Raw genomic sequence first — 25978 nt, 5'->3', positions numbered from 1 at the left:
ATGGTCGAGGAATTCCCTCTGAACACTGCAGATCCACTCAGGATGGGGCCAGAGCCGCCTGTGGGCACAATTAGTCAGCACAAGGGCCGCCCCCTCCGCAGAGCTGCTCCGGTCCACCTAGACTCCCCCACCACACTCACACACACACTCACACACACACACACACACTCAGCCTCCTCCATCCAGACTGGCAGCCTCACCTCTCCTGTAAATACCAGCTCTCATCTGTTTTGCATGTACCTGCAGCACAAAGCATTGACTCAACTTTTTACGCACTCTCAGGGTCGTATAAGTTGACTTCCTGTTGTCTCTAAACATTTAATACACATCAAAACACATTTTTGGATGCAATTAAGAAAGAGTCTGTGTTGGGTTAGGCCAATAACTGGTACTTTAGAAGAAAGTTTTTCAGAAGTAGTTGCCTGCAGCTGTCACACAGCAGCTGCAGTCTTTACTCAAGATAGTTGCACAGATAAATTTAACTAAGCCACACAGTAATGAAAACTGATCAGCCCAAATGTTAGATGCACATTATTGTTCAAAGGTAAACAAGAATATTAAACAAGTGCTTCATCTTCATCCAAAGCACTCTCTTGTATCTCTCCCATGTCCCGATCTGCGCTCCCTCACTGCCCCACTGTGCACAGTCAGACCAGGAAATTACCTTCAGAAATGAAAGTATAGCTTTTTGGGAGAGCTGTTTAAAGATTTATAGCACCAGCTGAGATGAAGGAGCTCTGGACTGACTGCCATAGACAGACCACAGTCATTGGTGAAAGTTGAAAAGATAACCAACCTGAGACCAGAAGAAGAAATCCTCCTTCACTCACATTATAATGAGCAGTTTAGTTAATGAAGATCAAGTGACATTTGCTGCACTAGGTTTTTGCTTTTTGGACAGCTTTTTGGCTCCTGTTTCACAGAACATTAACAGCTGTGTATGGCTTGTCCAAAACCAGAGTAAAAATGTCAACTATTAATAGACACGTCATCTTAAATACATTTTAATACATTTGCATAGTACTGACAGAGACCTTTCATCTTATTTTTGGTATTATTCACAAGAAACTGTAGGTTTTGTACAAATGTAAAATTACTTTTGCAATGGATTTGGCAAAGAAACCAGAGACGGGGCACATTTTTATTGAAAGAAAACCCTGTGAATGTTATTATATGTAAAATGAAAGAGAGGAGTGGGAGGAGTCAGAGGAGAGAGAGTAAGAGGGTAAGATAAGTGAGAGGAGGAAGAGGGTGAAGGAGCAACAGCAGTGAGAAGAGTAAGAGGAGAGAGGGTGAGAGGAGCTAGAAGAGTGAGATAAGTGAGAGGAAAGAGAGGAGAAGTGAGGGGAATCAGAGGAGTGAGAGCAGGGAGAACTGAAAGAGGAGTAAAAGGAGCGGGATAAGGGCGAGACAAGTGAGAGGAGCAGGAGGAGTAAGAGAGAAGACTGAAAGGAGAGTGAGGAATTGAAGGAGAGAGAGAAGCGAGAGGAGTCGGAGGAGTGAGAGAAGAGTGAGAGGAGCAGTGAATGTCTCCTGGGGTCTGGTCTCAGATTGTTTATTAAAATCATGTGCTGGTAAATAGGGCTGTTCTGTGTGATTGTGATGCAGACAGGAAAGTGCTTTTTTCCTGCAAACACAGGCTTTAGTAAATCATGTTAGATGTACTGGGCAGGCTTCACTTTGCCTGAGGCGCCCATCACCACAACCATCTTTCAATGTAATGTACGAGATGTCTCCTTTCGGCCTGGACAGCGGGAAGTCATGTTCTCTTTACATTCTCTTGTTTTTTTTCTGAAAATCAGGATTCAAAAGGGGATTCAGAGCAGAACAAAGAGTCAGGAGGTGTTTGATCCAGGACCAGAGAGGCCTTTACACTTTATAGAGGCAGAAATCCTCACCACATCTCTGTGTGCTTGCTCGGCCTTTGTCAAACTCTTCTGTCACAAAAATGGATGCAAAATCTGAAATGCTGCAGAAGCATCAAACAGAGCTGCCATCTCTTTACAGATAGTTCCTATCAGACACTATTGAGACATATCACAGTGTGCACTGACACCAGGCACTATGTTTGTGACATGTACAAGCATGCATGTGCCACTGCGACAACTGATACACATCTCAACACTACTGCTTCACGCTTCCTGTTGGCAACAGGACAACTTCCTCTTTTCTATTTATACTTAGATTTGTTTAAAAAATAACAATAAGACACTATGTCATGACATTAGCTGCTCATATTTTACATACCTTCAATAGTTGTGTGCCTTTTTGTGCCTGATCCAAAAGGGATCATATAAAACACACACAACACATACAATATTATGAAAATTACTATTATTATTCACATTGAAAGTTTCAGGTTCAACTCCCTGACCACCCAGTCCTTTCTGTAGGGAGTGTGCATGTTTCTCCAAATGTCTGAGTTTCCTCAGGACACTGCAGTTTCCCCCATCAACCCACTATACTAAACTATAGCTAAAATCCTCCAGCTAAGGTAGTCCTGACCAATGCTAGCTCAAAATCTGGATTTGGGTCCCATGGGCGCTGCACTCTGAATCCCATTGCTCACCCCAGCAGCATTCAAGGATAGGTCAAATGCAAAGGACAAATGTCCCTATTTATTTATTTGATTTGGAAAGAGCATGTTAATGAACAGACCTGATACAACATGAAAGTAAACACAGCAGATTATAGCCGAAGGCTCATTTCAAACATCAGTGTGTGTAAGGTTTAATCTGCTGTGTGTAGCAGTAGCACACAGACATACAGTATTTTCAGTAAAAATAGACACACTGTTAACTACGACTCTCTGTTCACTCCCTGAAAGCCACAGCTCAATAACGTCAAATAAAAGTATGTTTTATGATCTGCTGCTGTAATGTTTAAATTTAGCCCAACAGTGAGTGTCCACAGACAAGCTGAGTGTTGTTGTCTCACACAGAGTAACCCGCTGCCAGATCTCATTGATTTGCTAAAGCCATCACACATCTCCTTTGAATCCTCCTAAATCTCTTTATGCATCTGTAGGAGCCCCAAAGCCGCGTGCACACAGGCCTGATCGGAGCAACGCCTCGCTCTGAGCCTTAGCCCCAGCCACAGAAAGCTGACATCACCAGCCTAATAAACACACACACTTCTTTACTTCGCCTCTCTTGCATTGGATTTGATACATGTCAGGTAAATATTAATTCATGCACCCATTCACAACGGGAATTGGTTAATTGGACATAAAAAAAACTAAAGCAAAATTACTTTTACTTCAGTTGACTCAATTATACTGTAATTTTCCTTGAGCAGAAGATTCATTTCTATCTTCCTTGCTGTTGCTGTAATATTTAAAAATTCTGGTATTTTTTGTCATCTGTGTTTTTTCCTATTAGTGTGCCGATGGTCATGGGAAATGGTGTAATGTAAAATGTTGTTCTGTAATTTGTTGTAGTATTTGCTTGTCAATCAGAATTTAATGATGGTGGTTCAAGTTGTTATTAATAACTTTATTTACTGTCAATGTGAGTTTTTTTTTTTTTTCTTCAGTATCATTACCTGAAAAGTATTTTTGTAATGATGTTTTTTTTCAACACCTCCTGCCTCTGGTCTCACCAGGAGATATTCATTTTTGTGGTGTCTTTCATTTCATTATTTATTGGTGTATTCCCCATGGACAAAAGAAAATATCAGTCCAACAGTTCACACACAGCACCATATTCTCTCTTTCTTTGAGCTTTAGACCTTGTGGATTAAAGAGGAATGTGGACTTTTTAAGAGACAGAACACAGTACTGAGTCAAGGCCTAATCTGCAGCTACACTCTTCATCTGATGATAGAACAAGTTTACCTTATTTACTATGAGGGCCTCAGTCAACAGAACACACGAGGGCTGCACAATTAAAAAAATATGTAATAAAAGAAAATAAAAATTCTACCAAGTATTGTAATTATGAGTAGATTTTCAATATAATATGTTGAAAAAGTAGGAATTTGTTCCGTGTAGGCATGGGACGATATTGAAATGTGGTCATGACTCACGATTATCATGGCCAAAATAATTGCAATTAAGGATTATATCACAATAATTATTCAAGTTTCTCACAGTTTAAAAAAGTTATGCATATGAATAATCATAATAATTTTTATACTATGAATAAGTCCCATATTTTAACAACAGTTTTATTGTATAGTAAGTTGTATTGTATTATATAACAATAATCAAGAAGAAAATAAAAATGCCATGAATCTCAGAACATGTTCATGGAGGTCTAACCTATAGGTACAAGATTGTTCTATAAAAGATATTAATAAGGATATGTTGTTGTTTATAATATATTATGTGCATGCAACAAAACAGTCAGCACTTTTGCCTAAATTTGCTGGAGATTGAACACTGAATATTCACCGGTATCTCTGCCTGTTTTAGATTTTTTTTTGTAAAAATTAATTTGGGACTTCCTGTTCTTCTGCTTAGTGAGAGTGTGTCTCTGCGAAGTCATAAAACCAACACAATGCTGAATGTGCATATAGTTTTTGATACTTTGCACTGACACATTGAGGGTTTCTACATGTATCTATATGGTGAAATGTTCATATCATATGAGACAGACTTGACTTGACTTGACTTTAACAGCACAAAGCATGTCACCTGTTGTAGTTCCATCTAAATCAGCTCTGTCAGGTCAGATTGTGTTAAAACAAAACTCTAAAAGTCTAACTTGAGTCACAGAGCTTCAGACTGACTAGTACCTTCCGTTAGCCCCCCAGGGAATGTTGGATGACATCAGCTGCAAAGTATCAATAAAGACAGGATATTTTGTTGTTTACAATCTGTAAATAATTGTAGATTGTGATTTAGATTAGTTTGCAATATATTGTGCAGGCTTAAACAAAACAGTCAACACTTTTGCCGAAGCTTAATAAACAGAGTGTTGCTGGAGATTGAACACTAGATATTCGTCACTATCGCTGCCTGTTTTAGATTTTTTTGTTTTTTTTTGTTATTGGTTTTGGCTAAGTTAAAATTAATTTGGGACTCCCTGTTCTTCTGCCTGGCGAGAATGTGTGAAATCATAAAACAGAGACACATAACGAAATGGTGATGTTGCATATTGTTATATAGATCCACACATGGAACCTGGAGTCTTATTTGCAATATCATATGAAGTAATTGCCATGTCACATATCTTTAGGAGTTATATGCTGAAAGACCTTGTCAGTGGATGTGTGTGTATGTTTATTAAGCTAGACATAATGCAGAAAATGACAAGATGAAATAGGTCGTGCACAGAGCTGAGTGTCTATTACATTTTAGTGAAACAGACAAGTGTTTATTTTACCAATGTTATGTTTAATGCATCAGCAGCTGGACCTCTTTGTGCTGGACCTCTGTGTGCGAGTACAAGGATGTGACCACCATGACAATGATCTCTACCAAATGTCACACAAAAGTGCCAAGGAACGCTCTGCATTTTTCTGTTCAATATTTCAGGAAGCAGGTGAGGAGCAAACCACCAGGGAGCCATGTTTTTGAGGAATGTTGTCACAGATCACATCTCTGCTCCAGCCTGTTGTCACTGTTAGTGTTACCGCTCATATACAAAGAGGTATTTCCAGAAGTTTATACTGATGTGTTCCATTTTAAAATGTGTGCTGTCTATCAAATGCTCACGATGCTGATACTTTCTGTGCACCCAAGACAAAATGTATCTGACAAAGGCTACAGCTGACGATAATTTTAGAAGTCGACTTGTCAGCGATTAATTTTTTTATTTGGCGACTTTTCAAACAATGATTTCTTTTGTTCATTGAGACATTTTAAATACATTATTAACCAAATAAAGGTTGCAGTGTGGTGACTGAAGGCCTGTGGGCTTTGGCTGGCAAATCCAGAACATCTCTTTCTATCTACCTTATTCTGCCCCTCCCACTTTTGTCTCTAAATGTTCCTAAACTGTACTTTTTTGTGGTGGCACTTCCAGTTAAACAGAAATCCCATTCAAGTCAATGGAGAATTTGGGAAATGTTTTTCATCATAAATATGACATAAAATTGGTTCATTTGTGTGATTTTTTTTTTCCCTTAATTTTTTTTTTGATATGCACATCCGTAATCGCCTACCCCACCTGTCAGTCACCCCCATTTGAAAACAAATTCAAAGACCAGACTCATATCTTTGTAAAGTATTCTAGATCCCAGGCAACTCCACATAGAGAATATTCATTAATAAAATTTATCATTGATGAAAATCAGAAATCTTTTACATTTTGATCGTCCAGATAACAGTTACGATGATCAAAATATGACTATGATTTTCTTTTTTTATGGTGTACTATTCACAGTGCAGCCCTAAAGACAAAAAAGTCAGTTATTTGGCCTAATTCTTCATTATCCCAATCTGACTTTATGAACCAATTGTATTATGTAATTGAACTCAAACTATACTGTACAGATATGATGTAGTCAACATAATATAATAATATAAATCAGATTATTAAACTGGCACAACCAGATTAGCCCAGAAATTTGTGCATAACCCCAGAGTTGTGTCCTTGTCGTTTTAATTGAGGAATAACAGAACTAGTCTCCAAAATGTGTCAAGCTGCCAGTACTGATTTACCTCATTATAACGAGTCCTTCTCTTATCATTTCTTCTTTATTACACTGATATTTAGCTGTACTCAGAAACAAATTGCTAAGCATAACAGACTGCTCTTAAATGCCTGGAGACTTAATGGAGAACAGCTCATTGTGAAATGCAAATATCATTTTAAAAAGCAGCGTCTTCATTACCTGTGTGGATTCACAGAGCAAACTGTTATGAGTATACATGAATCCCCAGACACACTACCTGTTTACTAACTTTAATTTAGTGAGCAACAACAGTTAAAGCGAACACATTTGAATCTGGACACTTGTTTCTACAAAGGGCGTTCTTGACGGTCTTCCTCATTATAATTTTAGGAGCTGCTTAATTCAATTTAGACAGAAAGCTGATGAAACTCCATTCATTTTATGTGCTGTCTAAGTGTGCCTGTGGAGAGGGTTTGTGCAGTGGAGTCAGGGAGACCCCCGGGACACGTGCTGCTGATCTTTGGTTCTAGGATGAATATGAAACATATTGGCTTAGTGCTGTAGAAAGGCTCTTACTCTTCCTCAGTCTGGACAGCCCCTCCTTCAGCTTGGGCCCACAATGTCTCAATAACCTTCAAAGTATCAGGATTCAGCGCGCGTCTGCTCCGTGTGACAAACACGCAGAGATGTTGTTCTCAGATTCACCGTCTGTTCCTTTGTAGCTCCACCAGATTAACTTTCATTTCAGAATGAGATATTCTGCCTTTTAAAATGGTGCTACATCCCAATACATAATTCTGGGAAGCTGAAGAAATGTTGAACGGACACATTATCACTGGACACATTTTAAAACAGCGGTAAGCACTGTAAAACAAAGTAAAAACAATTCCATAAAACATATGACACGATTTTTCAAATTTTTCACTTTTATTTTTTTAGGACCGTAGTGTCTGTTACACAACTTTGCCTGAGTCTGTTTACTGTTTTCAAACGCTTTGACAAATCTGACTTGTCATGGTCTGCAGACTCCAACACTTGAGGTTTTTGAAGCTAACGTGTTTGTGGTGGAGGCCATTAGACTGTAGGGCAGACAGTTCTGTCAAATGTTCACAAATGTCATTGCACAGTTTTTCTGTGATCAGAACATGTTCAAATCATCACATGAAAAACAAAAATGACTGATGAAACACAGGCCTCTGCTGGAGTATTGACCACATCAGTTATGGAGTAAGAGAATTATGTATTGTTAAAATTGGCCAAATAACTGACAGGAAAAAACAGCAACAGAACAAAATTAATTCATGTTCTGTATGTCAGGGCTCCTCTGGTCAATAGTGTAATTACCACATGGACAAAAGCATTGATCCTTCTGCAAACTGGGAGCTGGGGCTGACCAACTTCCTCAGTACTCAATACTCTATCCATTGAACCACAAATGTCTTTTTACGAGTGCAAAAATCATTTCTACAGCTGCATTACCTCACCCCACAAAGCAATATGTTTTGGTAGTGATTGCCCGTGTTGTTTCAGACCATTTTTTGGAAATGTGGATACACTAACTGACAGAAGCACTCACTACACAGTAAAGTAAGTGTTAAACTACTACGACTCTGCAAAGTGTGTTAAAACTCGATAACGCACAGCTCCAAGTTGTTTAATGTGCTTATACCACGACTACCAACTGAAATGTCTCACCGGTGAGTCTGTTCACAGTTGCAGTAAATGTCTCAAGTATCAGTTATGTCAATGTCTTAAGTGAAAGTAGTCCCTACTCAGAGCAGTGCGGCATTTGTGTACTCGTTGCTATGGTGACGTCATGGTGATGGCCACAGAGTAGTGATATAGAATGTGATTTGACTGTTGCTGGACTTCTTTTGCGTTATGCAGTGTTAACGCTCAGCCATTAGCCTTTGGGATTCTCACTGCCCGTGGTATGGCTGTCCTTTTGCCAGGAGCTAACTCCAACAATATTTCGGTAGTAAAGTTAACCATGTGTGGGATGGCAGTCCATGTGATTGTGGTGGACTGGTGTAATGGAGGGTTAGTTTTGTTCACCACGCTCAGTCTCTTCTCACTGTTGTGAACTTGTAATAATCACATCTCAAGTTCAGGAGCATGCCAGACCAAACACTACTACAGAGCCCAGCCTGCTCCTGCACATGTCAAAGGAAACAGCTACAGTACATGTATTGTCTCCGCTGTTCATTTACAATATAATCATTATATTATATGCTGTTATCCACAACAGAACAAAAATTTATATACCAGCATGTACAAGATTTTTCAATATGATTTCTTGAAATGTTCAGTCTGGATGACTATCAGCATCCACAAGTTCATTTTCATTGTTCAAAATCAGAACATTTTGTGTCAGAATTCACCCGACAGACAGTAAGCCTTGGAAGCATCCCCTTTATTATTTTTAACTTTGCATTATTTTTACTAGCTTGTGCAGATACACATAACTCATAATATTTTGCTATACATAATATTCAGCCAAAAACAAGGTAAAAAAAAGTTTTTACTTTTTATTGCTAAAATCCCTGTGGTGTCTCCATTGGGTTTTATACTCTATTGTGGAGCGTTGCAGGCAAAACAATAACATAGATACGGAGTTTATTGTCCATAAATTCTCATTTATTAAGTAACTTGAACTGTGTGCTACATTACTCAAAATGCTAACTTTTAGCTTATTGTTGTGACACTGAGCGATCTTTCAGTGAACCTAAACGCCCAAATGTCCTTTTACTTTGAAATAAACAGGTGTTTCCTTTCTAAACACTACCTCTGAAGAACAAGGATTCAGCTCCTTGCTTTAATGTCTGTCATATCTCATTTCAACTTTGCAATAACAATTAACAGCCCAAACATGAAGATGTGGGAGTCAGTGTTTTTGTCACAATAACTGAAGCCTGTCTCTGTTGTGTTTCTTACAGAGGCGCCTCCTTCTGGGATGTCCAAGAATGGATACTTTTTTCAAGAAATGGGTGAGTCGACTCAAAAATGCTACCTTTATTTTGGGCTGAAACAAAGCCTGCTGTAATGAGGAAGCCACAGCGGGTACACCACTACTTTCTTTGACTTGTCATGATAAGAGGGAATGGTGTTTTTGTAGATGCAGTCAGTAATGTGCTAGTGCGATGAACTTGAACGTGGGCAGGAAAATCTCACATTATTCAAAGCTTGGGTATAAAATTTAAACTCTGCACCAGCTGTTAAGTTAACCCCAGTTTCATTACCTTCATCCCAAGGAGAGGAGCCCAATTAGTATGTGGCGCAGTAAGCATTCACGACTGAAAAAAGCTCCCTGTCCTCCCTAGCCAATTACTCCTCACCACACCAGTCCACACATAGCCTAAAGGAGCATTATTAGGCAGCCTTTTATTAACACATAAATAGACTTACATTACATTTACATTACTGTTGGACACTGGGTTTAAAGGGCCCGTATTACCCTCTTTTCTGATCTATGTTATTATGATGTTATTTCCTGATCACAAACATGCCTGGAGTTGTGTTTTGTTTGATTCACACATGTTTAACACACAAACCCTGCATATTTAGACTGAGTTCTTCTCACAAACAGAAAACTGTTCCACCTTGTGATGTCATGTGGTAATACACTCCTATGTTTTTTAAATCCATCTTCACAAGAATTTTTTTGATAATTTTAGCCCTGAAATTGCCAGTCTCTACTGAACTCAAGGTAAAAAAGTAGCTGTTAACTTGAAAAGTACCGCTTCATGACATCACAAGGTAGAACAAAGCATTCTGAGCTTTTGAGATGTAAACAAACTATTAATAAAGGATTACTCAAACATGTGTGAGTGAAACAAAAAACGACTGCAGGCATGTTTTTGATGAGGTATAAAAATCACAGATTAAAGCTCACAAGAGCCAGTTCCACATATATAGGACCTTTAAGCTCTGCAAAATAACAAATGAAAAGCCAAACTCTCTTGTTGACATAAGGAGGTCAAATAGTCTTTGTCCAAATACTGTTAATATGCTAATCCTATGTCATTACCCGTGAGGCTGTATTAAATGTGAGCCTATACCAGACCTATAGAATAAATAGAAAGAAGACTGAAAAGCTGATGTGACATTTATGATTCATAAAACAGCACTTCTCTAAAGCAGGAGACAGATCTGTGTCGAAGCGCTCCTAGTTCGGCTGCACACACTTGCATGAGCGCTGTATACTGCCCTGTTTGCTCCAGGTGTCGGTTTAATTAAAATACGCCCATCACAATTATACAACAGCTATCTACATGAGAGACATGCTTGGACTGAGAAGTACGGAGAGACAGGTTTTGTCCTTTTTAACGTTCACTAAAGCAAGTAACATTTGGAATGAAGGTTAAATTGAGTTAAATGCCCAGAAAATACATTTTGGAAGTGAAGTTATTGTATGCAATAGTTAGTAACGTAATACAGTCCTTCTAGAAGTATTAATGGTGATCTAACAACTTTGGTAGCACAATATCACATTTTAATCACAATATAAATGCAAACATTTGGCAATGACAATATAATCAGTGATATAGCTGTAAATACTTAAATGTGGCCTTTAAAATACGTTTTCTTGCATTTCTACCTTCAGGTTGATGTCATAAAAGACGTACATGCTAATAAAGTACAATATATAGTAATGCAAGCATTCACCCAGTCAATCAGTAAGTAAAACTATACTCCCACTCATTATCAGTCACCACATCCATACACTATTTATGTAAGTTGTCAGACCCCCCCTGACATGTGAGAGAAAATTCAGCTCAAGTAGTAGTAGTATTAGTAGTAGTAGTAGTAGTAGTAGTAGTAGTAGTAGTAGTAGTAGTAGCAGTAGCAGTAGTAGTAGTAGTAGTAGTAGCAGCAGTAGTTTTATCATGATATCCAAATTTCATATTCCCCCCAAAGCAAATGACAGAATATCATGAACAATATGACATGGGCCAGGCCTGGTGATGAGCCTGTGTTCCATCTGAGACATAAACAGGACTTTTGTGATTAAAGTCATCTTTTCAGTGCATACAACAGACTCCAATTATCACCTGTGCTCTTCCATCTCCAGAATGTACCAGAACATTACATCCGCCGTGTGAAAGGTCTCGGGAAAATAAACATGTTTTTATGTTTACCACTCACAAAAGCATGAAGGCTTGGTCTGCTCTTTATAATGGACAGCGTATTATCTACTTTTGGTAAAACTAAAGCTCCAATTCTGTCCAAAGTTTATTATAGCAATAAAGAAGAAACAGCACTCAAATTATGTGGAGTAATGTGCTACATCTTTGTGAAATAAGGCGAGTCCACAGGTTAATCTTTTTGTTTATGTATTTGCCTATTCATTGGTTTCACAGTGATGCAAATCTAGAACTGCTGCCTTAGCAATTAAGCATAAATCTCATCTTTTGGACTGTTGAAAATCCTTCAGTGTCACCAGTGAACAAGAAGTTTAAACACATGAATTGTATTACATCTCAGTCTCTGAGTTCAGGCTGTACCTTCAACATTTCCTGTTTGTGACATCTGAGTCTGCAGCAGAAAATCACACATTTGAGGGAAACATGTGTTGCGTTTATTATTTTCAAATCAAACATTCTTCGCTTCTCATCACTTCAATTTCAGTTCACCTCTAACTGCACATGCACATGCACATGCACAGCTCTGGACTGCACAAGAAAACGCTTTTGCAGAACGTTATGCAAAGCAATTCAGATTTAGGCATCTCCTGTCGAAAATTCTTGTAACCTTCAGAACAAAATAAATTACTTCTTTTATCTGAGATAAATAAGAGTTTGGTGCTTCGTTTGTTGATTCTGCAAAAATCTGTGCTGTCTCTCAGTCCTTTATGTTGTTTTTCCCGTTTTTTATGTGTAAGCAACATGTTTGTTTTTGACGTGAATGCAGCATACATCTCAACTGGTTAATCCGCCTGCCAATCACGCCCTCTGAAATCGGGAAGAAATGATATGGCTCCAGACCCACTCATCTTTGTAAAATTTTGTCAAAGCGTTTTCAAAGTTTTATTTTTCATCCAACCATGTTTGAGTAATTTTATGATCTCTTCTGGGCCCTATTCAAACCCTCTTTATGGTTAGCAGTACAAAACTACATTTTAACACACAGTTTTTAGAGAATATAGCATTTTCAAAATAATAAAAGGGAACATCGCACTTTTGTTTCTATGGATTCTATGGATTGCTCTGCGTAGAATGTTTCACAGTGTGACTTGAAACAGCTCTACCTTACATTTATTCAATTACAGGTGGTTTTATAGCCAAAAAATGTATAGAAAACAGACATTCTGACTGTGAGTGTTGTTGCTTCTCCACAGATCTGACCTGTAACTTGGTCTAGTTTGTTCTCCATCAACAGAGAAACATTAAATCCCATGCTGTGAAACATTCCAGACAAAGCAATAACATCTCCATTAGAGCCCGACCGATATGTCGGTTGGCCGATATTATCGGCCGATATGAGCGCCTGGAGGCATGTCAGCTATCGGCCGATATGCTTGCTGATAGGGGCCAATATTTCACGTGGGCATGTGACGTCGTTAAAAATCTTGGACTCTCTACATTCTGTTCATTTAATCCAATTTACAGACAGATAAATGTCCTAATATGTGGCTCCACATCAGTATTTATCTGCGGAGTCATTTGTCTGTGTGTGTCCATACTGTCCCTGAACACACCACAGAGTCGCGTCACTCACGTGTGTTTGTTTACATCAGTAGACATAGATCCAAACACTGAGATTATTTTCTTTTTATGGACAATGGGTTTGAGTCTGAATTAAAAGGACTTGCAGACTTGTGATGTGAGGAGGAGCCTGTATGAGCGGTGAGTGTTGGAAATATGTCGACTTTGAAGCTAGTTTTGGTCATTTGTTATGGGTTAGCTGCTGTAGCTCCTGCACATAAACAGACTGTTTTCTGTTGGTCTATTGTAAAGTGATTATATTGGCTGTATATTTGTTACTGGACCTGCACTGATATGTAAATGAGCTGTGAATAGACGTGTAAATTATGACATTTGTGCATATAATTAATTACCGCGGCACGCACGTATTTACGGCTAAAGGCTAATAGCACTAGTTTCTTTACTAGTTATGGGTCTGTCACGAACGAAATGGCTCTTAAAGCCGGCTCTTTGAAGCGAACAACTAGAGCCTGCTCCTTATTGGGAGCCGTGTTTTCTCTTTCTCTCACTTTTTTTCTCTTCACGCTGCATGCAGACTCATGGTAGTTTGACAGCGGCAGCGGCTGAAAACGAAACTTTGAGAAATTTGCTTGTACATAGGATTAAAAAAACCCCAACAAAAAACGACCATATTTGGCTGTAGTTTAGCATAAAATAAATAAGTCCCGGTTTAGTCCTTTTTCAGTCCTGGTTTAGACCTGGTTCAGTCCTGATCCAGTCCTGCTTTAGACATGCTTTAGTCCTGCTTGCAACAAAACAATCTGAAGAGCCGCTTGGGAGCCAAAAGAACCAGCAGCTTTTAGTGAGCCGAGCCAAAAGAGCCGGTTCTCTAAAAAGAACTGGAATACCCATCACTAGTGTCTACAGTGTGATGCAAAAATGCCATTAGGCCAACTTACTGTCTGTAAATATGATGTAAAGAGGCAGAATAACAAAAAATGTTGCCTAAATAAACCCAATTTAAAATCCACCAGAGCCAAACCTAAGTTTTTTTAAACAATTCAAGATTTACAGTGAATTTTTACATCACTAAATATATCGGCGATTATATCGGCTATCGGCAGCTCCAACTACCATTATATCGGGTTCATATATCACATATAATCTCCTTGATGAAAAGCATCTGACAGACCCTCCACCAGAAAAGTTACACAATGCACCTTTAATACCCCAGAGAATGTAATAAGTAACTATTTGTGAATATGCTATGTGGATGTTTAGGTACAGCTCTAGATTGCGATTCTCGTTCAAACTATCACCAAATCCTCAGAGTTTAGCACAAGAAACATTTTCACTGAACATACTTGTGCAAAGCGACATTTAGGAGCGATTTGTTGCGTTCAGTTCCCGCTGGTGCAGTCTTCGTCCCAAGGTGAGTTGAAAGTCACAGCACAGTCGGTAAGAAGAGGCAGACCACAATACCAGGTTCAAATAATGTCAAGTGTTCACGGATGATCCCAATGCAGGCTGCACTGAAAGGAAACCAAATTGGGGCTTGTTCTGGGATAAGGTCAGCAGATAAAGAGTGAGAGTGTGAGAGATTGTCTGTGATCGCTACGACGACATTTGGAACATACTGCTTTCTGTAGAGTCGGGTTTAAAGCACTGTTTGAGCAGAGAGCTAGCTCGGTCCTACAAAGGACTCTGAGACAACTGATTCTTTTCAACCAAAATCATGATATAATGTTTCACTGCTTCATACAAGTCAGTAATCCATCAACCAGGTACTGCACTGTTCTCCCTCTCAGTACAAATCATTTTAGATTAGACACAAAGCAGAGCTAACTCGTATTTGAAAGTGTTTTTGAAATGCAATCTAAAGAATAATTACGGTTGCATAACCAGACTTGCTACCAATTGTATTTTTATACAATTAAGAATTAACAATGCAGATCAATAAGAAAGAATGGTAAATCGGTAAAACAGTGATTTTTGGCTTGTTGTTTTTTTCTTGCAGTTGAGGTTGTAAAAGTAAAATAAATAAAAGTAATGTACAATTTGAAGTTGTTGTTGCAGAACATTATATTTAATTATGTTTATTTATTACAAATGTATAAAATGGGTGGTACTGGTAGTGTCAGTTGCTTACAACTAAACAGTTTAAAGGTGTATTGTGTAACTTTTCTGGTGGAGGGTTTGTCACCTGCTCGTTGTTATGGATATGTCATTGCTCTGCCTATAATGTTCCACAATATGACATTAAATAGCTCTACCTTACATTTATTCAGTTACAGATGGGTTTACAGCTCAAAAATACCTAGAAAAAGAGGCATTCTGACTGCATGGTGTTGCCACTCCACAGATCAGATCTACAATTTGACCTGGTTTGGTCTCCATGATTATAGAAAGGTTTAATACCATGCTGTAAAACATTTTAAACAGATCAATAATATTTCCATGGAGAAAAGCATTTGATGGACCCTCCACCAGAAAAGTTACACAATGCACCTTGGTTTGTTTGAATTTGGATGAATTTGAGGAAGTGGCGTAGAAGTCTGTCAGGATGAGATTTTTAGAGTGTTTTTTTTTTATTTTATTTTTTTATTTTATTTTATGTAAATCCCTGGTGTGTGGTCCCAGAGGTGACCCTGTGCTGTTGTGTCCCCAGAGCAGCGGGAGGCGGAGCAGGAGGAGGGCAGCGAGGGCCGAGAGGAGGGACAGGACTCTCCCATCGCCAGCGGAGATGACATTCACCTGTACGAGAACCAGATCAGCCCTGGCCCAGGTCAGTACTGCTGTAGCGCACCCACAGGGTGTGGAGTGTTTGCAGTTTTTTGAAAAAAGACATGATATCGTATTGTTAACAATGGATAATCAGCTCTAATTGTAACTATTCAAATTGTGATTTCAATATTTTGTGCAGCCCTAATTGAATCAGTGTTGATAAATCTTTATATGTTTTTCACTTCAGAAATGTTCTTGAGGTTTCTATGATTTTCACATTTGGAGATCTGACATTAGATGGATTATTTCAAAGGTTTGAAAACAACTTGTAGCAGTGGAACACAGAAAGGTTTCACTGCTACAAGTTTGACTCTGACAACAAATCCAACTTGTCTTCCCAAGACCACAGAGACTGAACAGGAGGCTGAGTGACAGCGTGCTGATTGTGTTGTGTGCATTTGGAAATGTAATCCAGTCATAATTTTGCCCAAATGGAGTTGACTGGGTCCCACGGCTGATTCAATGAAATGTGTTGGTTGTTGTTTTGCAGCTGGGCATTTGATTATGTCCTTCCTGTCCCAGTGATGTTGTGCTGTGCTGCCCAAACCCCCTGTGGTAGCTTTGTGTTGATGCCAGCGTGCGTTCAGGATGGTGTAAGCTGCCCCAATATGAAAAGGTTTAAAATTAGATCTGTGAGCCTGAATATGCCTCGCCAGTCAATAAAACCCTCTGTTTCCCTACACCGTAATCAATAACAGCAGTTCAATCTTCGTCTTTTGCTTCATGTACTTTTTATATCATGAGCTGCGTTCTTCAAAGGCAATCACTGCACATCTCTGGAGAAGAAAAATTACCTTTAAAAAAGTAAAAAAAAGTAAAGAAATTAGACAAAAGCTGAGCTAACTCACATTTGAAAGTGCTTTTGAAATGCAGGCCAAATTTAATTACGTTTGCATAACCAGACTTGCTACCTATTGGATTTTTTGTACAATTATGAATTAACAATACAGTCGTTAAAACAATGATTTTTGGGTTGTTTTTTTTTGCATTTGAGGTTGTTGGTATAATAAATGGTATAATAAACATAATGTGGGATTTGAAATGTTTGTTGCAGAATATTATATTTCATTATGTTCATTTCCAAAGTTATAATAGTACTGGTAGTGGTAGTGAGAGTGGTAGTGAATAAAGTAAAGAAAAACTTGTCCAAAGGCCCTTGGAGAAGTTTAAAGTCATTTGCCATTGGGTCCCGTGCAGCCCAGCGATGGCAGGTGTTGACTTGACAGACAGCTCCTCAGCTCCAGGTGCAGCTGATTTTGACCTCATCTCGAAAAACCCCTCCAGGTCAGCGCGTCTCCACAGCAACGGCCACAGGTGCTGCTTTGGGCCGCGAGAAGGAGAGAACGAGTGTCACAGGTGAATGTGTCACTTGGGCCGTGTCGCCATACTTAGTAACACTCAGGGCGTCTAAAGACAGTGAGAGAGAATGGGAAGGAGAGAAGGAGAGGAGGGGAGAAAGAAGGGACAGGAGAAAGAGGGAGGAAGAGAGAGAGAGAGAGGAGAGGGGAGATAGGTGAAATCCCCAGGCTTCATCTGCACTAATGCTGTTTAGTTTGAAGACCCCCTGTAGAGGATGCTAAATAGGGAGTGATAATATTTGGGCTCAGTGTTTGGGTAACACTTAATAACATTTAAGTCTGTGGCAGCAACGTTAGACCTGTGTGTGCTTTTGTCAAGGTCAAATGTGCTGCTCTGTTACATTCTGTCACATTTGAAATTAAAGTAAAAGCTCATGATTATTTTTCAGTGGTTTACTATTCTACGGTTTCAGCCTCCTGTTATATGTGGCATTTTGAGGACTTTTCACCATTAAAAAAACATATAATTTTAAATTGTTAATTGCTATAGCAACAGCCCAGATTGCTTTCGCAGGCCATCTACTGCAGAATCCTCTTGAAATCCCCCAAAGTAAAAAAGTGAACCAAGGAGGCTATTGCCACACAAAGACTTGTAATTTAAGTAGTGAGGATTGTAACAAGCTTTAGATAAAGAGAGTGGTTCATGAACACAGTTGCAGAGCTCAGTCAGAGTGAACCCAGTGACAGCTCCAGGACCAGGCCCCTGCTGCGACTCTGTTTGTCAGGACCAATACACACATTTCACTGCATTATTCATGCACTACTCCAGCCCCCCTATAGAGCTTTTATCTGCAAGGTCAATGTAACACTAAAAATGTAGATTAATTAAGTATAAACAACTGGTTTAGTTTCTTTAATTACTATTTGTGGATGTATAGTTGCCAGTTTTTATTATCTAATTCCCACTTCTAATCTGGGCTATTCTTCAGCTGCTTTGTGCCACATTAAATCAAGTTAGCGCTTGACTGTGATCCCAGAGCTATGAGGTGTTTCATTTATGCTGCTAATTGTTGTGTTATTTCATTATTTCGCATGGTCAGACACTGTGAGACCTGTCCACCGTAACCAATGAATAGGACTGCAAGATTAATCACAGTCGAAATTGCTGTTTGGATGGAGATAGCAAATTATTGCAAAGGCTGCAGTTTTTTGAAGTGCCATCATTTCCACAAAAACTACAAAATGTCTGGTCTGCATGAAATCAATGTCTGCATGAAATCTTCATGTTCTCAAATGTGACTAGTTTATGTCAGTTCATATTTCAGTCTTTTTGTCAAGTCTTCCGTATGCATTTTAAATATGAACGTGAATCATTTAATTAAAACATGAACCAAAAATACAATAGCAATTGTAATCCTTGTCAGAAAATGTTTCACATTTTTACCAAATCATTCAGCCCTACCAATGAATCCAAGTTTTCCACACCATCTAAATGTAATTGAAAACATCTGCCTTTTATAATTAATTAATTTCTGTTTCTGCATTTCCCTGTTTTTTTTTTTTTCTTCTATTGCAATGCCTTGAGTACTTTTGAAATTTGGTGCCAGGCTGATTCGTGACCTTTATAACGCTGTCCCTCCTGGATTTTTAATGCACCTCTCCAAAGATATGTTTTAAATGGCCTTCAACTTTGAGTTAATTTAAGTGCAGTTCTGATTAATTGTAAAGTACATCCGTAGGACGTCTTTGAATCCCGCCGCTCTCATTGTTCACTAATGGGAGTCTGTCCATTTTTAGACAAAGCCACGATTTCAAGTGAGAATAATTTGGTCTTCTCCTGTTTAAGAATTGAAGTTAATGTAGGTATCAGGTTGGAAGAAAACTGCACATTTTGAACAAACCAATATAAAAAGTCTGTCAAATCAATCAAGTCAAGATCAGTTGTTTGTCCCAACATGCAGGGACCGTTGATAGTTTTTTGCTTTGTCCAGATATAGAAAGTACTGCAATAGTCTCTCAGTCAAAACAGAAGAACATGCAGTAAACTTTTCAGTAAACAAGTCATACTTTGCAGTGACCTCACGCTGAGGGGTACTGTATGTATGTCTATAGAGTAATGTTGCCATGGTGACACAGTAGACACATTAGCAAGCACAGCCTGATTTTTTATTTTATTTTTTTTTTTAATTTTCAGAAAAATACAAAATGGATTTAAACAACACATTTTCAGGAGCCTGTGCTCACTATGAGTGTTCTTGGTCCCGTTTAGGTGTTTGATTTTCAACACAAAAGGTGAGAGTGAAAAACTGTTGGCTAATGCTTGCTAGTTTGTGACTGGAATATTATTTAAGAGGGATGTTTAACAGCACAAATCAGCTCATCTGTTGTAGTTCCAGTCAGTTCTTTATGGTGTGTTATATGTTAAACAAAGCTCAGATTTTAAGTATAACTTGAATTACAGAACTTCAGACAGAGAGGACTCTAGTTTGCTTTGCCCCCTAGGAAATGTCGATGACATCAGTTGCAACATATGAATAGCAAATAATTAAGTTTAACAATTTGCAGGTTAATTTAGATTAGGCTTTGAAAGTATTAGATTTTTTGATTTGCACCATTTCTTCACATGAATGCCCTGCCTACACTTGTAAATGTGCAAAGAAATAAGTGTTTGTTCTGGGTTCTTGATGAAAAGATGATTTGACCTATAACACTTGTGTAATGTCACGGGCTTTGTCACTCCCATTAAACACACACAGATGATCCACTGTGTTTGTCAACTGGTGTAAGAGTACTGCTGGTGACAAAGGCGCTTGAGGTGATTGATGGCTGTGTCTGGAGTATTTAAATGTTCATTTGAAGCTGATCGCACGAGGAGGTTGTTTGTTGGTACTCACTTTTGAAGCGTGTCCGTCCCTCTGTCTTCCCAGGACTTTGTCATACAGCTGTCAAACGCTCACCCATAAATAGAATTGATTTCATGATTATATTTCTGCCAGGACGGGGCCTAGTTCCATTTCACTTCAATCAATTTGGCTGAATACTCAAGTGGAAAAGTCACGATGAAGGACAGCCCTCTCTCACTCCAACAACTTGAAGACTTCGGATTTGACCACGGACCTTCCAAGGATGATTTCAAGAAAACAAAAGACAAGAGTGAAACTGCTGATGTAGACCTGTTGTTTGATGACCCGTTCAAAATTTAGTCCTGATTTTTATGAAGAAAAAACAAGGTGGAGGCGAGTGTTTTCCCTGAAGCGATTGGCGTGGTGTGGTAATGCCTGGGTTGTGAGCTAAACAACAGCCAGTGTTATGGTAATCAGAGCGATTCGTTCACCTTTAGTGAGATGACACTGGGAGTACTGAGCTCCTTACACTAAACACAAGGCTCCTGCTGCCTGCCCTATCCACACAGGACAACTACAAGGCATCAAAATCTTCTTCTAATCCTTTTTTTTTTTTTTTTTTACCACAAAGAGCCATAAAATACTGCGATGATAACAGATGTTGAGGTTAGGTTTCTTGTAATATTAAAATATTTAGTATCACATTAAATTACATGTGCTGTAGACATGAATTCATCTGAATGTTTAAAGGTGCACTGTGTAACCTTTCTGGTCTGTCTCCTTCTTGTTTCCATGGTGCTGTTATTAATTGCCTAGAATGTTCCATAGTATAGCATTAAATCTCTATCTAGCATCTATTTCATTACGCTCCTGTTTAATTGAAAAAAAACTCCAAAACATGCATTCTTGCTGTTACTGGGGTCACCTCTTCACAGATCTGACCTGTAACTTGTCCTGGTGATGTCTCCATGGGGATACATAAGTTAATTGCCATATTGTAGTAGAACATTCCAGCCCAAACTATCAAGCAGGTGATGGAACCTTTGCCTGTAAAGTTACGCTATGGACCTTTAAGAAAAATAAAAAAATGCACTTGTCAAATTTGAGCAACTCCATGAGCTGCAAGGTCAAATGTTTAGTTGCTCCAAGTCAAACATTTTGTGTCTATAACTTACCAACTTACCCCCTTAATAGATATTTATTGTTAGCCTGGGTAATTTTATGCTTTGAGTTAAGTTTATAAGTTTATATTATTCCATTATACCATTCAGTGTGGTATTCCTGATTTGGAGAAGGGTGCTCTTTGAATGCACTCACTATCGATACAGCAATATATTTTTATGGACTTCTTGCCAATGCGCATATCAATACTTTTGAGCAATGGTAATTCATTATAAATTGTTATAGTTATACTCTTAACTACTTGCTGGATTGTGCATTATTCATATGTTTTGGCATTACGGGCATTGTGAGCATGACATTTCAATGCGTTTTGTTATTCTAAATAAAAACAAAACAAAACACGAACCCATGAACCCTGTCTCAAGATAAGTATGGAGTTTGGCAATACCCAGCCCAAGCCCTGCACTGCGGTTACCCACTTCTCCTGAAGCATTGCACCAGAGACATCTAAAGAAGAAATGAGTGTGGAGGACAGATAAAAATTGTATAGTAGACATAATTATTCACACAGAGTAACTTTTATTGATATCATTTAAATACATTTGAACGGCACAAAAGCCCAGATGCAGATTGACTGATCGTATTGTATCCACTCCTTCAGAGCTGAGGCGCGTGTGTGTCCTCATGCACATAGCCCACAGATGTACAGTGCTCTCCCCGACCACAGCAGCATAAATCACCTCTACAGGCAGACGTATCATTTCCATTTAAACCCCCAGCGCGCCGTTGTGTCATGTGATTCAGGTCATGTGATTAATGCTGCGCTCAACGATTGATCGAGGTCATTAAAACATGCTATTGTTATCAATTATTTCTGACTGTGTGTGAGAGATGTGATCCCATTGGTTCAAAGCGGTCCCTCTTGAGACTTCTGTTAGTTTGAAGTCTGTCTCTTTATATTTCTGCCAACCAAGCACACAAATAATTCAATTTGTGTTTTTTTAGACTTTTATTTAGTCAAATTCTGTGTTACTTTTTTACATTTAGACAAAAACATTTTTTTATGTATTTGTATTATTTTCATTAACTGAGTTATTATTTAATCCCACCCCACCCAATAGCATTACATCATCTTGCATTATAACATGTCTCATCTTACGTCATGCAATGATACATTCAACTGTTGTAAATGCTCATTGATCAAGCCAGATGTTACCTGGAAAACAAGCATTTTACTTAAAACAAATCTGAAGATAATATAGTATGTGAACATTTGAAGCAGCTAATCTCATATGAATAGAAATATACCTCTTAAGAGCTGACATCCGTTACAGCTTCGCCCCCCCTTCTCTCCTTTGGGACCAGATCAGTTGAGCATCATGCTCTTTTTTTTCACCGTGGATTTCTGTTGAACACAATCCGCCACATCACGCCTCGGTCCCATCACAGGTGGAGCTGCCGGCTGCACCTTTGTACCAGCACTGCCTGCAGGGTTAGAGTGATCAAAGCTCCCCTCCCATTCTCTACTGTCTGGATTATTGATATTGTGATCTCCCGGCGCTTTCCCTGGGCTTATTGGCTTGTTAAAAAGGGGGTTCCTTGCCCTTTTTCCCCCACCCCAGCCCGAGGGAGGAGTTAAGCACAGATTGATTTGCAGATGGAGCCGACACAGAGGAGGAAAAGCCCATGGTAACCTAATCACATCCTCGCTGCCACAGTAAAAAAAAAATACTAGCGATAACTGTATTACGTAACTGCAGTGCCAGACCGTTTCATGAGAGTCGGTGGGACTAGTTACACCAGACTCCAATGTGATGAAAACAGTAATTTGCCCTGATTGTTCCCAAACATAAAAGCTACTTCCTCCCGTGTCCTCTTCACTGACACTGGGAAAATCCGACCTTTGTGTTTTATCTGCTGGTCGCCTGGACTCTGTGGACGTGTATTAAAACCTTATCAACGTGAAACTTCCAATCCCTGTTCAGTCAGAGCTCTTAGACTCCTGCTCTTGACATTTTCCTCACTGTTAGAAACCCAGCTCTCCACCCAGTTCCTCTGTAGGGTCCTCAGCAGTCACTTGTGATCCTTATTTTACAATTTGCAGCACCAATTATGGATGTTGTACTGCTGCTTATAAATGCAAATGTGGCATGGTAATGTTGACTTTGAACATGCCAACTGTTTGTTTAAATACATGCTAACATATTCTCTTATTAAAACACTATTATGGCTTTGTTAGTAGGGCTGCAACAAATTAGGATTAGTCGGCTAGTTAAACTGTTATGTCAATTGTGTCTCTTGATAGAGGTAAAGATGTACAAATAAAATCTCATTTTGATTCAGTAATGAAACTGAGCTTTGATTAAATCTCTTTTCCACCTCAAGACATGTGTTAGCATCTGTTTATAATCCAGATGACTATGGTTTATAAAATGAGTCTATTATTAATTATTAATTTAAATCATGAATGAAACAATACACATTATCTAAAATGTTAACTTCTGGAGATTTGCCTGCCTCATCTCACCTGATCTTTGTATTATAATATATGTAAGTGTAAGACAGCTAACCTTGTGCAGATTATAGTTGTTCTTACTATACTGTATTCTGTCTCTACAGATGCTGATGACTCTGGATGTGTGTTACTCAACACATCACGAAGGGTAAGGAACTCTCTTTTATATTTTTTATGGGTTTTTAATGTATGTCACATTTGTCTGAGAAAAGGTCTGGTCAATTCAAAATAAAACTTGTCTTTTTGTTTTGCTTCTTCTTAAAATGGAAATAGATGTAGAAAATCATCAGGAGTCTCTTTGATCTAAGATCCTTTTAAGAGAAGTTTGGTCGGCAGAGAATAGCAGTAATTAAGTGGAAGTAATTAAGTTGGTGAAGGTGTGCTTTTTAGGAGGAGAGCCAGGAGGTTTGGTTTGTACCAGCAATGACTGCAAAATGGTGGCGTCCTAGTAACAATGCAACAAAAAAACATGCTTGTGAAGTCAAACATCCAAACACATATAAAAACACAGTAATCCCATGTACTGAGTGAAAGCAAAGCTCCTCATTCACGAACATAGACATTTGGTGGTTTAAATCTGTGCGTTGTGGTTGTTCAGGGCCTCTGATGTAACACCCAAAGAGCATTAGTTAAACGCGGTAACCCTGCGTTAGCCTCCTGTCAAACAACCTGTCACACTGAGAGTTTGTGGAGCGTGTTTCTGCCAACAGCTTGCCCGGATCTCCACTCTAATCTTCATATTCGCTTTCACACATTGTTTGTTTGCTCTACCCGTCTGTTTTGTCCATTTCAATTTATTAACTCTGCCAATTTTTTGCTTTGAGATCTGTTTATATGCGAATTCATGTGGCATCTGTTAGCTTGTTTAACTATTTTCACTTGTTTTGGCTATAGCATGCTTGATGATTATTTTTATAGGACGTAATATTAGAAACACAACAATCAAAAAGAGAATGAAATGTGCTGCATTCACCAGGGCACAAAAGCAGCTCCGCCGATGGGGATTTCTCTTCTCAAAAGAACAGCATGGCGTCCACTCTTCTTCAGAAATTCTGTCAATTTCTCAATCAATAAAATCATGGGCCGCTGGGTGTCTGGGCTCTTAATCGAGCGGTTTTCCTCTGCGTCCAGTGGTTCATTTTCAGAGGTGACTCCCGAATCTGCTGCTCCAACAGAGACTGCATCTGATGAGTCAAGCTGCTGCCATTTTAAAGCACACGGCCTGCCCCATTGGCCCTATGTGGTGCGCTGACATTAGAGTTAGTGCAAAACAAATTAGAAAAAAGATAATAAAGACAGAGACTTGTGTGTTCATGTGTTTGTGTGTGTGCAGTTAAAGTGATGGGCAGGAGTGATTGACGTCTGGCCCTCCTGCTGAGCTACACTTGTGTTTATGGAATAAAAATTATTTCCTGACAGACAGCTGTACTCTGCTGGTTTGTTAAAGCAGACTCAGAGAAATAAGGCTGCCAGTAGCTTTTGTCTACAAATTGTTGTTTACTACTTGATTACCTGATGCATTTTAGCACAACACAGAGCAGGGTTGCATTTAGTAAGCTTTTAAATACCTCTTCCATCATTGTATTATGTTAATTTAACATTTTAACAAATATTTGGACTGCCAGAGAGTGTCCAGTATAAATATAGAAATATGTACATCAATATTGCTGTTATTGCTGTTATATTCATTCTGTCATATTAAAATTTTTACATTTATTGATTCTTATTTGGGGCGATGGGCCAAATTTTCACTAACTTCTGGTGCTGATCAAAAATAATTATTTGTTCAAGTTACAGTTACAAGAGTTCTTCTCCAAACATAAAATACCTAGTCATAGCTTCTTGATATATATGAAACATTTTGAGGACTTTTTCCATGCTCTAAACGTATAATATTTTATTTTAACTATTTAATAACTATGGCAATGGTACTATTTTCACAATTCTAGAACTAATGAATTGTATCTAACCTGTTACTGAAACTACTACTCTGTAAATCACAACAATATTAAACCAGCTGATTCCACTGTTGTCAGAATAGACTTGCTTGGCTAATGTAAAGCTCTTCTTAAGCCTGGATGATCAGGAAAATGCCAGCCATGTTTAATGAACCCTGGGATCTCCTGCAATGCACTCTGTATATGTGAATTCAATTAGCCCCATTCTGTACTCACTCTATGCATAAATGTATGTCTCTTTTAATATAGCATT

The 25978-nt window shown here is 38.7% G+C and overlaps 1 protein-coding gene across 3 annotated transcripts in view; it reads left to right on the top strand.

Annotated features, from left to right (window-relative positions):
• The window catches only part of slc4a11 (solute carrier family 4 member 11), a 98607-nt gene that overhangs the window by 14469 nt on the left and 58160 nt on the right, over window positions 1-25978 (top strand). For 2 of the 3 annotated variants that reach the window (XM_055158012.1, XM_055158019.1), the window contains exons 2-4: window positions 9498-9548; window positions 15874-15990; window positions 23872-23915. In XM_055158012.1, the coding sequence (XP_055013987.1) occupies window positions 9498-9548; window positions 15874-15990; window positions 23872-23915 (212 nt within the window). The remainder of the gene's footprint in view (window positions 1-9497; window positions 9549-15873; window positions 15991-23871; window positions 23916-25978) is intronic. The other variant, XM_055158015.1, reaches the window with a different exon arrangement.

Source organism: Boleophthalmus pectinirostris, unplaced genomic scaffold (genome assembly GCF_026225935.1).
Source record: "Boleophthalmus pectinirostris isolate CB_2022bp ecotype Guang Dong unplaced genomic scaffold, ASM2622593v1 HiC_scaffold_10, whole genome shotgun sequence".
NCBI classification, from domain to species: domain Eukaryota; kingdom Metazoa; phylum Chordata; class Actinopteri; order Gobiiformes; family Gobiidae; genus Boleophthalmus; species Boleophthalmus pectinirostris.
Note: the sequence above shows the minus strand (reverse complement) of the source record. Positions and strands in the feature narration are given on the sequence as shown.